The sequence below is a fragment of the Protopterus annectens genome, chromosome 14.part0 (genome assembly GCF_019279795.1).
Source record: "Protopterus annectens isolate FY-2018-M chromosome 14.part0, PAN1.0, whole genome shotgun sequence".
Lineage (NCBI taxonomy): Eukaryota > Metazoa > Chordata > Ceratodontiformes > Protopteridae > Protopterus > Protopterus annectens.
The window spans coordinates 742,812,595-742,831,172 of record NC_056748.1 but is presented as its reverse complement, the minus strand read 5'-3'; the positions used below and the strand labels follow the sequence as shown (position 1 = coordinate 742,831,172).

Sequence of the window (18,578 nt, the reverse complement as noted above, 5' to 3'; positions counted from 1 at the left end):
ATGGGCCTCAGGGTGGTATAAGCCTAGCACTGAGCAGCACATTATCATCAGAGGACAATGCCACAATGAGAGCAAAAAAATGACCAATTTCAAACACTTGGTTGTCTTTCTAGTGTCATTCTAAGGGGATCCAACATTTGTCAGCTTGGGAGGACATGGTTTACGGACCATGTTACTTTGCCAAGGATGGTCAGCACCTACCCACTCTAGGCTTTTGAATACAAACTCAAAATTTATCCACCCCATAATGCCATTTTTAGGCAATGCCAAATTGAAATACCTACCAAGACAGCAAAATCAACTCAACTGAAAAAAAAAATTTAAAAAAAGGGCTTCCTTGCATTCGAGAAAATACACATCTGTGCAGTTACCAAGACAGAGTTCAAAACAGCAGACAGTACCCCAGCAGTGCAAGGTTTCAGTGTCTTCCTCACTTTGAGACCAGGAGATACACAGAGAAGGGCTAAAGAAGTGTCTTAATATACATTAATGGCAAGCACGTATCTCTAAAGTCAAACAGAATGATGTGTTGGAATTCCTCCACATGCAGAACAGAGACAAAAACAGTACTATATCCTAAGCCAACTATAGGTCACCCTTCATGTCCCAAAAAACTCACAATGCATACTTGGACCTACTGGATACACTAATCCACCAACCCAACTTCCTATTCATGGGAGACTAATTACCCTTCTATAGATTGGAAAGTCTATGCAGCCTCAAATATACAGGCAGAGACACTTCTGGACTTTATAAATGCACGCACTATTGACTTAATAGCCTGCTAGAGGCTCTGACATACTGGACCTCATGCTTACAAATATGGGAGAATGCTGCACCCTCAGTGTCTCATCCTCACTGGTAAGGTCCAACCATAATGCTGTCTCCTTTGAAAGCAAAACCAACTCTGTAATCCCCATTAAAACCAACACCACCTTAGGAAGTATCCAAAACAAATTATCTCTTATAAAGTAAGGGTTGGTTTAAATTCAATACCCCTGCAAACACAGGAAATGCTGAATTTTTCTCAGAAAACTCGAAAATCATATCAATGGCTGCACAGAAGGTGCTGTAACTACCAGAAGCAAGCCCAGACCAAAAAACAAACCGCCTTGGGGACATCGGGAAAAACAAATATGGCAAGAATCAAGAAAGAAACTTCTCATAAAGATAGAAATTCTCTTATTAAAAGTAAAAAAGGCTAATTAGGTCAAGCAAAGCCAATGTTGAGGTTAAGATAGCCTCCCAAGTGAAAGATAAACTATAAGGCCTTCTACAGCTATATCAAAAACCAGCTACATCAAAATCCTCAAGGGAAGCATACAGCAACACACAAAACTGGTGGTTAGTGGTACCACATTCACTGAGCCTGGCAATACAATAAACCTGTTAGACAAATTCAGTTCTAACTTTACCCTCATCCCCACCAGTAACCATGCCCATAAAAATACCCTCAAACAGGACCTCTCCAACTATAACAAAGGAGCATGCACAGGCTGCACTCAGCCAAGAACACAGCCTCAATGAGCCCCAATAACATCACAGGATGCCTCCAGAATAGTCTAAATATGAACACATTTGGATCCCTGAATGTTTAACTGTAGTCTTAAAACAAGTTTTGTGCCATGTGAATGGAGGACCATGACAGTCATCTGCCTTCATAAGGCAGGATGTTCAGATCCTGAAAATTAAAACACCCATTAGATCTGACTAGTCTTACTTGTAAAGCCATGGAAAATATCAACAAAGAAGGGAAATCTGCAGACACTGGATCCATCCCAGTTTGGCTTTCTCAATGGAAGGTCATGCTTACTGAATCTGGCGGACTTTGAAAAAAAGTCACTGAAGTAATAGCACACTACCTACCTAGATCTGCACGAAGCATTTGATACAATACCCTACTGTGACAGTCTCAACAAACTTACGGAACGAGGTTGTTGTTGTGTCTTTCGGCTTTTCCCTGTTAGAGGTCGCCACAGCGGAACTCCGGTCTGCTAATGATTGGCAGTTGATTTTTACGTGCCGAGTTACCAGCCGACGCACAACCTTCAACGAAGGTATGCCCATTCACGCACGTCTCCACGCAGAAGATGCTCTAGCTGAGAATCAAACCGGACAGCGTCTTACTGTGAGGCGACAACGCTACCGCAGTTCCACCACGGAACGAGGTATAAACCCTTTACAACATGCCAGATAGCCAACTGGCTTGCTGATACACCCCAAGAGGTTAGAACCAAGTAAGGCCACCTCCACAAAAAGGCTGGTCACCAGTGGAGTCCCCCCAGGGGATCTGCATTAAGCCCACTCCTCTTTAGCATCTACTTCTCGAATGTCAAAGCCAGTGTCAAAAGCCTTTGGCTAACCAAGTTCAGATGACTGCAAACTGAAAGCAATCACTAAATACCCCCCCCCCCCCCCAATATAAGAACACCCTTTAGGAAAGTCCAATACAGACAAATGCTTCATGCCAAGGTCATGGCTTAAAACTCAATACCAAGAGATGCATTACAGTACCTTTTGTGAAGTCTACCTTTCTAGGTAACTGTGTCAATAAAACGCCCTAAAAAGTTGATTCACTAATCCGGGATCTGGGAAGTCATGTAGATAACATGTCCAAGGTAGTAAGAAAATCCGATGTTGCTCAACATATAAGCAAGGGCATGACTTCTAGGTCCACAGAGGTAATCATACCACTGTACTTGGCCCTCATCAGACCCAGTCATAGATTACAATACCCAGTTTGGCATGTACCTGATCAGACATGCAGCAATTCAAACATAAACAAAGGTTCCTTACAAAAATAATAAATGGATTAAACACAATGTCCTATGCGGACTGCTTCAAAGCAGCGTCTTTACTCTGTACCATACAGAATTCTGGAAAGAGCCTGTTTGCTTGGAATACAAGGCATCCCTGGATCCTCTTTTGATGAACCTTTTGCACATCCACAAAACAGCATCAGAACTACTACATTAAAAGACATAAAATTGTCTGCGATTTACATAGAGCATGTTGGCGAGATATACGTTTCTCAGAGAATTCCCATTCTCTGGAACAAGCTCCCCATCAAAGTCAAGCAGAGCTCCTCCCTATCCCTATTTCAGCGCAAACTGGACCAACTGAAGGGGAAATCAGAAATTTACTCCAGTCTGGCTCCCATGTCTCTGATGGATAGAGACAGTCAGTAAATTACCACCTATATAAATTTGTGGGTCACATTTCGGTTGCAGAGACAGGCTTATAAGGGCCCTAGTGGCAGTTAGCTTAGTATACACCTATAAACCTATTAAATCTAAACCTTAGTGATAAAATAAATAAAATATTTCCTCCTAGAATGCCAGAATTCTCAGCTTCAGAATTAAATTCAACTTTAAACCATTATAAAACCATACTCATTTACTTTCTAATGAACCTACAGCATCACCCAAACAGCAATCTTTCCACCCATGTCACTGCAGCCATTATATTCCAACTGCAACCTTTACCTTCTACCCCTACCAGTTACAGTTTTGCTCTTTTGAAAATCAATAGCAATTCTTAGATAAGGACTGCTTAGTTAAAAAAGTCAAGGCAAACCACGCACACCTAACTGGGTGCCAGCACAAAATTTATCATACGAGCTAATTTTCTGCTGGGTATTTTACTTCAGACTGGAAAAACAGACCTTGGCGAGTTGGTGTTCAGCAATTGCAGAAAGTGTTGATACTTGCCACACCAGAAGCTCTGTCTCATCCACAATTTTACAGTAAAAAATAAAGAAATTGTGGCATGCCAGTTTTCCCAATATAGCATTAGTCGTCAGTTAGGTGGATGTCAAATGTACTGCAATTGCAGATGTACTATTTTATTTATTTACATTTGTTGACCGGGAGTGTTGTGAGCACGAGATGCTAAAAAGGTGTCCAGAATTTGGGCTCCTTCCTTGCAACCCAGTTGTTAGGGTTATGCCCTAAAAGAGCTAGACAGTAATGGCAGGAGTTTGGTTCGCACAATGTCTGGATGCATTATAAATTACTCGTATTATATTTATTTGAAAGGAATAATTCAGGACTATAGTTTTTAGACACTACTAGCGAAAAAAAAGTCACTTTAGAAAACTGGCACTTTTTTCTAACAGTTGAAGGATTACTGGTATTAGGCCTTGCAACCAAAAAGGTGGTAACATACTAGGGGAAATGCAATAAATTAATAGAACACAAAGAAGCAGCAATGTGATAATTGTTTGTTTTTAAATGCAATTTTACATACAGTAGCAACCACTCCAATAAAATGAACTATACAACTATGTGGGTTTACAGGAATTACTAGGCTAGCAGCCCTTGCAGGCCATTTTAAGACTATCCAATTTCCCTTTTAACACTCAAATTAACCTAACCCATTTGGTTAAAGATTGGCCTCACCCATCCCATGGTCAATAATTACACATTTGGCCTCACCCATCCCATGGTCAATAATTACACATTGCCCCTAATGAGAATAAATACAGAAATACACCAGTTTTTACTATACACATTACTATGAAATCACTTAACAGCCAAACAATACAAGCTGATCATAGAACACAGATTAACATTTCTCTTAATAATATCAATTTAAACCAGTGAATATATTCTGTTGTCACTGTGGTTTCATCTGCCATTTTTTGACAACAGTATGAAGCCATGACTTTGTTTTTCCAATCCTTTGCAGTTATCTTCTGGGCTACAGTTAATAAATTTCCAGAGAAGTGGGATTGGAGACTGAGTACACATACCCAGGAACTGGAAAGTTAACCAGAACCACCAAAAGTTTTAATTAATAAAAAATTTGACCACAATGCTTGCAAAAATAAAATAAACACTGATGTTTGCCCCGCAAAAAAAAGGCTGCCAAACTTTAGTGTCATAAGACATATGGAGTTAATGTGCGCTGATAAAGGAGTTACAACTTCAACATCTAACACCTTCCTTTCGACATACTATTGCAATTCTTTGTGGAGTGGAAAAATGATAGACATTTCCATGAGCACAACCTCCAAAACAAAAATGAAGTGCATTTGAAATCATCATCTTTAATCTATGGTAATTTTGTCGAACATTTTGTTTGTAAAGCACAATTCCAACAGTTCTATTTGATTTAAAATGTGTATTATTTTACATAAATATTGCCTCAACACTTGTTTTTTGATGTTGGTCAAGAAAAACAAAGAATGGATTGGATAGTCTCCTTAAAGGAGAACCACACCAACATACTCAAAACACATTTATTTCATCATGGTTTGGTATTTCTACATTTCAACACCATTCTGGGGCCACTTCCAGATTTAAATATTTTTATATGTAATTTCTTTGTCTGATCACATGGGGCTGGCATCTTGAAGTAATTCTGATTTAGTCTGCCTCCATGTATCCCACAATGCAGTGCTCGTTTGTAAAAAGTTACATCACGCAGGCCTCTCTCTTCCTAAAGCTCCTGTCACGGCATGGATTTTTACATGCACATACGTAAAACTGACTGAAAAGACAGCAGTAACATTTCATGTCAATGCCACAGAACAAACTTTCAAAGTGCTTTTTACTGCTGCTTCTTTTTAGAATGGCTAAACTGCAGTTCTTTTGTGAAGCCTAATTCTACTTTGACTTGCCTCCCATCCCCCTTCACACCTAACTTCCCTAGCTGTCAAACTGCTAAGGGTAATTTGAGGGGTTACCTTCTGTGATTGACAGCTCACATCAGGAGCCTCGACTCATGTACTGTTTCCTTGTTCTAGCCTTTACTTTCTGGACGGGTAGGGGAAGGACCAGGGAGCTGTGACATCACAATACGAATGGGTTTTTAGGACGGTCATGGTGGTCAGTTTGCAGACAGAATTGTCCAGAAAACTACCTGTATTCAGTGGTCTTTATGATCTCAATGAATTGTAGACTTTCAGGGCGGAAAAAAAAAAAAAGGTGAAACCACCACAATACACTTAGTAAATTTTAAATATTTAAAAAATTGTGTGTTTATTCATAGCAGGGAAAGAAACAGGGAGAAAAAGGACAGAGAAGTTCAGCATTTAATAACAGAATCCCATTGTTGCCTTTTAATTCTAGCCGACGCTTAATCACCTGTAGAGATTAAAATCATCTACAGATTTGTACTTACCAGTTGTCCATATCAAAATCACATTTGCCCATTAAATAATCCATTTAATCTTTCTTACCATTGGATTCCAAAAGATTATATGTCTAGGTTTTCAAGCTTATTTTTCTTTAATTTAGACACTCTACATTCTGGTGTAAATACTAAAATGAATAATGTGAAATAACCAAATTTTTGTACATAGTTAGCAAAGTCTCATGGATTACTACGGTTTACAGCCATGTCAAACTATTACTTAAAACGAGTCTATTATATATATTTTATGGAAAATAGTTTAATGCGTTTTTTTATATATATATTTGTGAAGAAAATCAATATCTGTCATTAATAGTGTATCAGCAGCAAATCTTGGAAATATAATGATAAAGATGTAGTATGATTTAAAATAAATTAAGTTATATGCAACTGGCTTAATAATAAGGAAGACAAGGACAACCTTGACTCATGACCATGATAATTCTGACTGACCGAAAAAATAAATCATAATTAAACAGACAAAAATGAATTCTGAAAAGATGATAAAAAAAATTATATATACACTACGCACAAACCTGCATATTGTTCCTGGCTAACAAAATCTAAATCTGGGCTAATTACTGAGCTCATTTATTATTAGCATAATTATTAAAATAATAATTTTAATGCTGTTATCTTATGTTTGCTTATTTAAAATAATGCCAGCCATCCCCTATTAATGGTAGTATTTTTTAGTCTGTTGGTAAGGATTAAACATACAATGTAATCACAATAGTACAATTTTATTCAAAGGATGCATTTCACTATAAGCTTACAATAACTAGACTTGTGAGTCTAGTCATATACAACAGAAAACAAAACCCGGTATTTAGGTATGTCAAGACAGCTCAAGTCTGCCAAGCAAATTTAGTACTTCTCCTCGAGGAAGAGCAAGGATACCAACTTGAGCAGTTTAGCGAAACGTCTTCGGAAAAAGTCAGGACCTTACAAAAGAATGACATGGTGTAGTACCGCAACAGGGAACAGATGGGATGAGTATTACAAAGTAATGGCATCTCCAGCAGCACATCTAGCCAGAATGTTTTCACACCTTTTTTCAACAAAATACAAGAAACATTAATATGCATGTGCTAGAAACAGAATCTGGAATGGCATGGCAGCATTAAAACCACCAGATATGCTTAGAAAAGCTGATATCACTGGCATGTAAATACTCTAAAGCGTTTATTAAAACGGGTAAGCAAGTGTGACGTAAGGTATTGCCAGCTGTACCAGAAGTGGGGCAGTGCATGTGTGGCATTTACCAGCATGATTGGCTGAAGTTTTGTAAATAATCTTATGCCATTTGACTATCACATTAATTCGTACAGATGTTTGTATTAAAAATGTATTTGTAAAAGCTGCTTATGCTAAAAAATGCTGCAACAGAATCTTAAGAGTTCCGATTGTGAACGATGCCAGAATCAGGTGACTAGATGTGATGCAATTCTATAACCAGCTGAAGGATAGAACTCTGCAGCAGCAATTTGTTAGTTTTTGCTGTTCTTTGGAATCAGATATAAAAAAAAAATATATGCCAGCTGTCAGTTCAGTTGTTAAGTTCAGTGTGTGGAGTACTGGAAGTGAGCATCTCAGCAGTACATCTTGCCTTGTGATATTAAGTGAGATAACTAGGGACAGTTTCTCTTTAGCTTAGTTAAGAAAAGTACTGTGATATTAATAGATATCAAACTTATTTTACATTTCCTGTGACTGAAAACCTCTGGTGTATTGTAAATAAATATCAAGTACTTTCCTGTTTTCTATTTTTATTATCTATTATTAAATATTTTTATACCTTTTCATTATAGCTGGTACTTTAGGGAATACTTTTAAACGTCTCAAGAGTACCTGTGCTCATTTCAGTGCCACTGTGGCCACTCCGAAAAGCCTTACTGCTTCGCTCACACTAGGAAGTATAATTAGTTACCCCTTGTAACAGCCTTAGAGTATTTGAATGGCGGCAGCTACCCTGTAATCTGGAGACAGGGGACACATTTGGTGAATCTGTGTCAGCCATTCCCAGGGTAAGCAGGTAAGTGTGTGTAAAACAATCACATTCAATTGTAGGTGCCAGACACGTGGAAGGGAGACACAGTGCTCCAAAGTGGGTCTTGTTTGGGACCTGGAAAGACAGTCTCCAGTCCCAATGCAGCAAGCTCCGTGTGTGCTCTTGGGGGAAACTGTGTTGGATGCAGAGAGCTGCATTTGAAATACTGTACAAAGCCATTCCTGTTCTTAGTGACTACCTTTCACTGGTGTCAACGGTGAGGATTGAGGCCCCTTGATTACTAGCTCGGGGTAAAGAGGGGGCCATCACATAATCAGTGGCATTTTAAATGAACTTCAGTAGCCTGTAAGCAGTGGTCACTGAAGTTCAGTGTACTCAACAGCCACAAGGTAAACAGAGTTTCACATCAGTTTTATTTTTGTTAATTAGTTTAGTCAGGGAAGCAGGCAAAGATGTCAACAGAAGATTATAGCAAGCAGACAAAGAACAAGTTGGCCAAGGTGTGCAAAGCCAAAACATGCCAACCTGACTAAAGATAAGATTTCAGTCTTAATCGCAGCACAGTCCAGCATACAGGGAGACAGCCAGTCCAGTGAAGGGAATGTGCAGCCTTTGGAAAAAGGCCAGTTCATCTTTTCCTCAGAGGACTTAAAATCCATCTGGAGTTAGAGAGACAAATTGGAGTCTGAAGAAGAAGAAGCAGTGTGAGCATGAACTGGAGGCCAAACATTTGGAAACCAAAGAGAAACTGCAGTGCTTGGAGGCTGAAGAAAAGGAGAAGCGGCAACAGCATGAAAAGGAGATACTGCCTCTCTGACAGGGTCATGGAGGTAATGGGGAAGGGAGTAACTGGTCCCCAGAAGCAATAATCTGTAAATTTCTTCCACAATTTAGAGAGGATACTGATTTTGATAGTGTTGTTCAAATATGTGAAGAGAGTATGTGAACAGTATGATGTTGACCATGAGTTCCTGACCCCCTTATTCCAAATTAAGGCTGTAACTGCTTTTTCTAAATTGTCTGATACGGACTTAAATTACGAAAAAAGTAAGAAAGTTTGCTAGCCTATTTTAACACCTGACGCTTACAGGAAAAAGTTTCACGAGCACAGACACAAGGCAGATGAAACTATGTGATTATGTTGGTGACAAGTGAATGGGTGTCAGATCACCACTTTTGAAAGGCTGGTAGACCTTTTGCTGAGGGAACAAACCCTTAGCACTTTGCCTAAGGACATGGGAATCTGGATAGCAGACTGGGAATGTAACTCTGCAGATGAGCTGGGGAGAAAAAGGGGATCTCTACTTAGCGACCAGGACATCACTGCACAAGAAGGGAATACCCAGTGCTGTACATGGATATGAAGTAACCCATGTTGGGCAGCCTAAAATCAACCAAGAACCAGTAACAGTAGAAGCCACTAGTTCAAGTACATGGACAGGATCAATGGTTAAATGTAACCAGATGGGCCATGTAGCCTACAAATGTCCACTGAAGCAAAGTGGGGAGCACAAGATGATGGAATCACTAAGTGGGAATAACAGCGTGCCAGCAGTAAGTTGGCTGGAAACAAAAGGGGTACCAAGCTCTCAGAGAGTCTGTATTCTATCTTAGTGGATGGAAGGTAGACCACTGCTGAGAGACAGAGCCTCTGACATAACCATTGTGAAGGTTGCTGTAGTTAAAGAAGAGCAGTACTTGCTTGGGCAGTCCACACCATTCAGAGCTTTAGGAGAGACCCCATTCCAAATACCTTTGGCCAGGGTTCACCTTGACTGGGAGGGTGGAAAAGGGAACAAGCAGTAAGTGTGTGAGAATATCCCTGCAGCGGTCTTAACAGGGAATGATTTTGATAACGTAGTACCTTGTGTGCATGTAGTTACACCTCAGTCAGGCATGGAGACAGGCAGGTAGGTCTGGTAGCCTGGGGGGGGGGGGGGGACTCTGACCCTATTGCCTGAAGATGGGGCTGGTGATGTGGTTACTTTAGGGAGGGAACTACACTGTAGCAGTGAGCCTCAAAATGATCCACAGCTGTTAGTAGGTACTGATGATGGATAGGTGACTGCAAGGACAAAGGTGAGTGGACCCAGGCTGACAGAGAGGCACAGTTGTCAAGATACTAGACTTCCTGTGAAGAGCAGGTGAGAAGGATCATGAAAGTAGAGTTACAGCTTTCAGACCCTACCTTACAAGGCTTGAGGGAGGTAGTTAAGGAGGCACCTGATGCTCAAGGTAAAAGGGGAGTCTGTATACTGGAACAAAGGGTTTCTGTACAGAGAATGGACCCCTGAGGGAAGGCTAGAGGGTGATGTAATACAGCAGTTGATAATGCTCAAAGCCTACCATCTAGCACTTCTAGCCATTGCCCAGGACATTCTTTTTGCAGTAAAGTGTACCAAGAATTGTACTGTGCGGAAATGTTATTGGTCTGGGATTGCAAGGGATACAACAGAGTACTGTAGGGCTTTGGAGCAGTACCAAAAGGTAGGCAAGGCAGGAGACAAGGCCAAAGCTCCACTGATGCCTCTGCCTATGATTTGAGGATCCATTTCAGAGGATAGCTATGGATATTGTGGGGCCTCTTGAGTACCAAGTTCCACAGGAAGACGTATATCTTGATGGTAGCAGGTTATGCTACCAGACACCCTGAGGCAGTGGCTCTGTCCTCCATCGAGGCACAGAAGGTGACAAATGTTTTGTTAGAGATTTTCAGCAGGGTATGTTTCCCTGAGAGAAACCGTGACCGACAGAGGTGCCAATTTTGTGTGACCTGCTGGCTTGTTCGTGGAAGTGTTGTGGGGGTGACACGTCTAAAGAATATCCCCTATCATCCCCAGACTATTGGCCTTGTGGACATGTAAAACTCCACACTTAAGACCATGCTATGGGCATTTGCAGACCAGTTTAGGAGAGAGTGGGATAAATACTTGCTCGATCTACTGTTTACATACAGAGAGGCACCCCAGGAATCCACAGGTTTTTCGCCCTCCGAGTTACTGTATGGGCATAGGGTGAGGGGGCCTTTACAACTGATTTGTGATGTGTAGGACAGCAAGTATGAATCCCACAAGGAATCTCTTGTGGCATACATCCTAAACTTCAGGACAAAGCTTAAGGAGCTGATGAGATTGGCCCAAGAGAACCTGGCAGGAGCCTAAACAGCAGAAAAAGGTCTGGTATGACAGGAATTAGAAGTACGGATCCAAAGTAGTAAGATGGTAAAAAAATAATAAATCCAGCACACTCAGGACAACTATAAGTTTAATAAATGAAGCGCTTTTCGTCTGCTAACATGAGCAGACTTCTTCAGACATTATAAAATTTTGTTTTAAGAACTTAAATAGTACCAGGATCTTCGTTGATGGGCATATTAACCAATCAAACAGAAGTTAGCCTGAATTTAAAAGTTAAACACCTGGTCACATTACTATTTAAAAACACCCTGAAAATGATTCATACAAATCTAAAACAGTAATTATAAATCACACATTACTCATTCTCCACTCTAAGCTGAATTTAAAAGTTAGTTACACATAATATGTAAAAGTGAAACTGAAAATACATATAAAAAAATATAAAAGAATATAAAAGAAAAAGGTAAAAAAACAAAACAAGCAAATTAATATATTATCTAGACAGATTTTTCAACTTAACAGACTACTAATAGAACAGCCGTCATTCAGCCCAGGTAGTACATAGGCATTCAGTCTAATCTGCCACCAAAGTTCTGATGCCTCCAAAAATAAGTGTGGCATAGAGTGGAGAATGAGTAATGTATGACTTATAATTACTGTTTTAGATTTGTATGAATCATTTTCAGGGTGTTTTTAAATAGTAATGTGACCAGGTGTTTAACTTTTAAATTCAGGCTAACTTCTGTTTGATTGGTTAATATGCACATCAACGAAGATCCTGGTACTATTTAAGTTCTTAAAACACAATTTTATAATGTCTGAAGAAGTCTGCTCATGTTAGCAGACGAAAAGCGCTTCATTTATTAAACTTATAGTTGTCCTGAGTGTGCTGGATTTATTATTTTTTTACCATCTTACTACTATGGATCCGTACTTCTATTTCTTAGTTTGCGTTTGGTTTATCTAGTGGTATGACAGGAATGCTCAAGCCCAAACATATGCTGTGGGACAGGTTATGGTGCTCATGCCTGTTGGACACAATATGCCGCAGGCAACTTGGCAGGGACACTTCAGAGTGGTAAGGAAGTCCAGTAACAATAATTATATGGTAAACCTGCACAAACTGTACTATGCTAACATTATGAAGCCTCAGCAGGTCAGGGAGTTCCTTGGCAGACTGCAAAGGTCAGGGCTGACCATTAAGTATCAGGTGGGTATAGCAGAGGTCTCTTACCTGGGACAGAGTGGGGAGTGATAAGATCAGGCCAGAACCTGCCAAAGTGGAAGCTATTCAGGTGTGGCCTACCCCACTTAAAAAAAAGCAAGTGAGAACATTCTTCGGGACAGTGAGGTACTATAGGAAGTTTGTTCCCAATTATAGTACAATAGCTGCTCCCCTCACAGATTTGACAAGGAAAAACAGGCCAGATAAGGTAGTACACATCCCAGCCGGCGGGCAGGCATTCCAAAAGCGCTCAAGTGGGCTTTTGGAGGACCCACTGTATTAGCCAGTCCAGACTGCAATATTAAGTGAGTTAACTATTTCTTGTTAGTTAACGTACAAAAAAGTATCATGAGATTAATTTAGTATTATTTATATTTCTGTATGTGACATTCTATCCAACCGTGTTATTTTGTATTTTCTGTGACTTACTGTAACTACACAAGTATTTTCATGTTTTTGATATTTATTATCCATTAATTTATACCTTTTCATTGTGTCTAGTCTTTTAGAGAATACTTTAACCTTTCAAGAGTACCTGTACTTATTTCCAGTGTCACTGTGACCACTCTGAAAAGTCTTACTGCTTCAATCACACACTACCATTTATATCAGTATTAATTTGACACAATAATAACTGGTTATTCCTTGTAAGAGCCTTAAAGTATTTCTCTGGTGGCAGCTACCCAGTAATCCAGAGAAAGGCATGAATCTGTATCAGCCTTTCCCAGGTGTGTGTGTGTGTGTGTGTGTGTGTGTGTGTGTGTGTGTGTGTGTCAGATGCTTTTAGCTGGGAAACAGTGCTCCAAGGTGAGTCTTGTTTGGCATCTGGAGAGACAGAGTCCAGTTCCAGTGCAGTGTGTTCCCTGTGTGCTCTTGGGGGAAACTGTGTTGGATGCAGAGAGCTGCATTTGAAATGCTGTGTAAATCCATTCCTGTTCTTAGTGACCACCTCTCACCTGTGTCAGTGGTGAGGATTGAGGCTTCCTGATTACTGGCTTAGGGCACAGAGCAACTGTCACAACAAGTAATTAAAAAAAATATATATGGAATACAAACCAGGGTAAGTCTTATACCAAACTATTATACAAGATAGGTATTACTGTAAAAACATCTAACTCAAATATAGCAGTACACTTGCTGATATAGTTCTACAACAGATTTTCTTTTCTAAATACTACATTCATCAGTACATAGTTTGTTAAAACAATACTGCTTTCTATTTATTAAACTCTAAACTTAGACAAACATATCCATGGTTTCTATAACTGCCTCAATAAGAAAATGAACAGTTTTCAAATGTTATTTTTTTCTTGACAAACAGTACACTCCCTAGCTAGTTCTGAAATGGCCTAATCTGATCAGTGCCCAATGCAGGTAAACAAGTAAATGAAGAATGACATACAAAAACAAATAAAAAGTAAATACATTTCTTATGAGCCTACGTCAATCAAGCAGCTTAATTTGATGGTGTAAATGGACTTCCAGTGACGAGTTTGTTATAGTGCAGCAGTGTGGTTCAGTGCATTGGTCAAAATGTATTCAGCTGAACTATCAAACACTAAAAGCTAGTCATGAATATTGAAATGACAGTGGTAATCTGCATGTAACAAAACAAAATCAGTCAAATTTACAACTCCAAAAGTAAAAGTCTGTTACCATATTATAAACAGGAACATATGGGTGCACTATTCCGGGAAAGATGAACATTTCAATTGTTAAAAAAAAAGTGGGTGTATGCTTTGTTTTACTTCTTGATACTTTCAGGATGGGATGGTTACAGCATAATGGTGATGAGATGTGTAGTAGCTGTGAGCATAAATCTGAAAATACTGGCTACACCCCTGCTATTACACTACAAATGTTTGCCTATACACCCTAAACTAACTAAAATTTCGATGTTGGTTAACGATGCTTAAATCAAGACTTGGGGGGAAAGAAATACTGACTGTACCACGAATTTTCCCGATCTCACAAAAACAGTTTATGCACAGTTACCACCCATGCACGATACCTTAGTAATAAGTATCCACTTTTTGGCATAGTTTTTTTTTAAATAAAGGAACTTAAATGAGATCACATTACAAAAGACCCTTACAGACCACATTTTCCGTTCATTATGTTTGAAGAGTGCACTCCCTTTTTAAGCCAGCTAGGTGGTTGGGGGGGGGGGGGCGGTGAAAAGAAACACCCCCTTAAAACATGAAAATGAGCAGAAACTATATTTAGAATGTCTGTGTCTCAAAGCCACACGCTACCTGTCGGCTGACCCCTAACTTTTAGGGATCTATAATTTGGCTCAAAATTTAATTCTCCACTTATTCCTAAAATCCGATTTTTTATTGGAAGTTCTTTGAGAAAAGGGTGATTTACAAGCGTCAATAATGACGCTCGCTGGAGTTACACACTTATTTCTTAAGTTCGAAATGAATTCCCCATCTATTTTCACATCAATAAGTATGCGTCTCTAATATAGGACCTTCCCAGATTATTCTTTTTGCTGTAAACTCTGGAGATAAAATCTCGACAACAAACTCACAGAATACGTGACTACCCTATTCTCAAGACAGTTTCGGTAACATCTGTACGTTTATGTATATAAAACACTGCTGATCACCAAGACACAGCAGTCAAATAACCTTCCTATCCATTACCACGAACAGCAGCTCATAGCATCACTATCCATATGTAAACAACACAAAGTACTGGCACTTGCACATTTCAGAAAAAAAAAAAGTGTTAAATGGCAAAACATCTACTTAATTGTCAAAACCCAAATGCACAACTATGAAAAACTAACAGTCCAAAATAAGAACAGTAAAGCTGAAATAACAGTTCATCGGAGACCCTCCGTTCTTTCCACCTGACTCTCTTGGGTCTCAGAACTTACCATCTGCCCATTTAGTACAACTAGGAAGCTGGGATAAGCACTTGTTCTCTTCTCAGAAATCAAGAAGAGTTCCTGAATCTCTAGCAAGTGATCATACACATACAAACCTAGCATGTCTGTACTATAGTTCACACTTTTCGTTCACTGGGCCATCCTTACCTCATTATCGATGAAGGCCTCAGCCCGCGGGTCAGCGTGCGACAATCGCGGTATTTGACGACAAGAGAATGGGTACGAACGAAGCTGCGACGAATTCCAACCAAAACTCTGCAGCTCAGGGTCGGCATTCACACCGTCTGTGTCTCCCATGGCCACCCGCTGACTCCTGGGCCACCGTTCACAAGGTAACGTTTGGCAGAACACTGAGACACTGCTGAAGCAAGCTTCCGCAGGTCCAGTTAAAGTAAACAACCAAGAGACTTAAAACATTTCTACTCAACTACCACATATATAACAACAAACTATCAACCATCAATATAACTTGCTGCTGTTTAGCGCCATCTGCTGTACAAATTTAGCGTGGAAAAGCATCGCGTCAAAGCTATTAATCCTCAGCGCTGCCTGATTTACAGTCTTCATGTTGCAATGTCCTCTGAAAAATGTTTGCGTTTTTGGCAAAATTACAAATAGACCCAGTAATGCCAAATAATTAAGAGTTTCGCACTTATTGTTAATAAGAAGCAAAGCGATGTTTAAAACCTGTTGGTGAATTTAAACAAATATTCCTGATTTTGGGCATCTGTTCCCCCACTGATACAGGCTTTGTCGATGGTTCTGAAGCAAATAATTGAAGAGCTTTAATACAAGCAATTTGTCAAAGTTACATATTTAATAAAAACACAGAGGCATCAGGTGGCTTAAATGGCCGCAGCCATGTCTTTATTGCGAATTACTAACAATGACATTTTCTAACAGAAGACAATTATTTTGAGATGTGAGCAAGGCAGGCATGTCAGGGAGGCCATTTCTTTATTTCATAGCATTGCTCTAAACCTGTAAGACAACAGATAGCACTGCTGATATCCGCCCCTTCTGATTCATCATACTCACATCATAACAACTTTTTTTCACAGTTCTTCAGAATTCCTCTGGGCCGCCTTACAATCTGCCAAGGAGCCATTGCTAGGCTATGTCCCCTGGCAACAATCCCTTGGGCTGTCTGGCCCATGGAAGGTCCGGCTAAAGAGCTCTGAGACCTCCTCCTCACTTACCTTGGCCTCCCTTACCTTTCCTGCCTTCTGCTTTCATGACTGCGACAACCTATCCTAACCTATCTGACCTAGAGGAGAAGGGGAAAACCTGAAAATCCCAGTGGGGAAAAAAACAGGAAATTCCTTCTCAATCCCTAATGTGATCACCTTTGCAGGTTACCAGGTCCCTTAACTACCTTACCCTAAACTGACTGGCAACTATCCATGTGCTTTTACAAGGGGTGGGTTGGGTGGGAAAAGTTGCCAAGGTAGAGACTGAAAAGACTGATCTGCTTTCTTCCCAGCCTTTCCAATCCCCTCCAAGTACAGCCAAACACATCTTAACCCTTCTGACCTATCCTGTCCCTACCTGTTCCCCACCTCCCCCTTCCCCCTCTGAAACCTGAGTCTGAGCTGACCTGCCTCGGACAAATGACAGTTTGCTAAAACCTGGCTTGCCAGCCATTGTTTCATTGCTGCATTAAATAAAACTTGGGTGCTGCAAGACATACCCCCCCCACCGTGCCCTCTGCAAGGCCATACTTCTTAGAGTCCCTGATTTTGGCTCATAATATTGCTTTTATATCCCCTAAAATTGGAGATTGTTTTAAAGAAAATATAATTAGTTATCCTTGGTAAATAGTGACACAGTCATAACAATTACAACGTTCTTTTTATTCAGAAAATGCATGTTAACTAACACCATTTCATTCTATCACTTTTCCATGTTCATAGTACCAATACTTAAAGTTTACCTGATTTGTAGCCTTCCCTTTGTTATTTTTGGCTTTGTCCATAATTCTGGGACTAACAGGCTTGAAAGCTATGTGTATAAGAGATTTGTTTTCAGCTTTAAGGTTCTCCCTCTCTCTCTCTCTCTCTCTCTCTGTCTCAAACCCATTACGTTTCAACTGTCCAGATTTTCAACTCATATTTTTGGTGTGTTCCTCATAACATTTGTGGTTTTCTGGATTTTTGTGGCAAATCAGTGAGGACTGACTTCACGAAATAATGACAGGCATTTGAGTTTCAGACTGCATATCCATCAGAAATTGGATGGTAACACAAGACCTTTTATTTTAGCAACTTTCTAAGTTTATAACAGCAATATTTTAAAATTTTCCATATTTTTGGGTCTTTGTCCCTTTTTTTGTGCTAAGAGGTTGAAAGCTATGCAAACCTCAAGACTTTTTTAAATGTGTTATCTCTTAACATATTGTCAGGAATCACAATCAGAGCCACAACTACTTAGTGACAATTATACAAAACCACAGGCAGTTTTAGCATATTGATATTATTCACTTAGTAAGTTCATATAATAGGATTTGAAGCAGCATACAACTTCAGAAGAACAAAGTATGTAACTGTTATGGCTATTATAGTTTGAAGACAGTAAAACTTTCTCTTCTGGCATAAAAACATGGAGTTTAGCAGAAAACTGGCAAATTTTAGAACCAAAGTCAAGAAAGGCCTTGAAAATTAAGGACATTTGAGAGATAATGCTCTTTTCTTTCTTTCATTCTTACTTTGTTTTCCTTTTTTCCATCATAAACATTATTTGTTTTTAGTAAGTCAGACTGGGTTGGAAATTGTAGTGTTAATGAAAGGTAACAGAAGTATTATTGTAAAACAGTTTCTCAGTCAGACAAACAATTTACCCTAGGATTCAATAAACTCTGTGTAAGCTCCGCACGAAGCCTACAAGGAGTTTACATGTTTGCGGCAAGCAGTAGTATGCAAAGAATATTAATTATGCGCGACACATCTAAGCTAGGTTTCATGGCCGGCAACAGTGCTGCTGGCCAGGAAACCATGTAAACAAACACAGATATCAAATCTGTGTAAAGCAGAGCAGCTATGGTCCGTGTATTTGCGCAGAATGCCACAATGATCACCAGGGCTTTGCAGATAGTTGTCAGTCTGTTAATGCAACACATCTTCACAAAGGCCAACATATGAGGTGACAAATAACCAGAAACAGGGAAATATT

At 39.7% G+C, this 18,578-nt stretch overlaps 1 protein-coding gene across 1 annotated transcript in view; it reads right to left on the bottom strand.

Annotated features, from left to right (window-relative positions):
* The window catches only part of HIF1AN (hypoxia inducible factor 1 subunit alpha inhibitor), a 1,008,741-nt gene extending 992,847 nt beyond the window's left edge, over window positions 1-15,894 (bottom strand). The window contains exon 1 of the mRNA XM_044056484.1: window positions 15,558-15,894. Within this exon, the coding sequence (XP_043912419.1) occupies window positions 15,558-15,685 (128 nt within the window). The 5' untranslated portion in view covers window positions 15,686-15,894. The remainder of the gene's footprint in view (window positions 1-15,557) is intronic.
* Window positions 15,895-18,578: the final 2,684 nt, after the last annotated feature.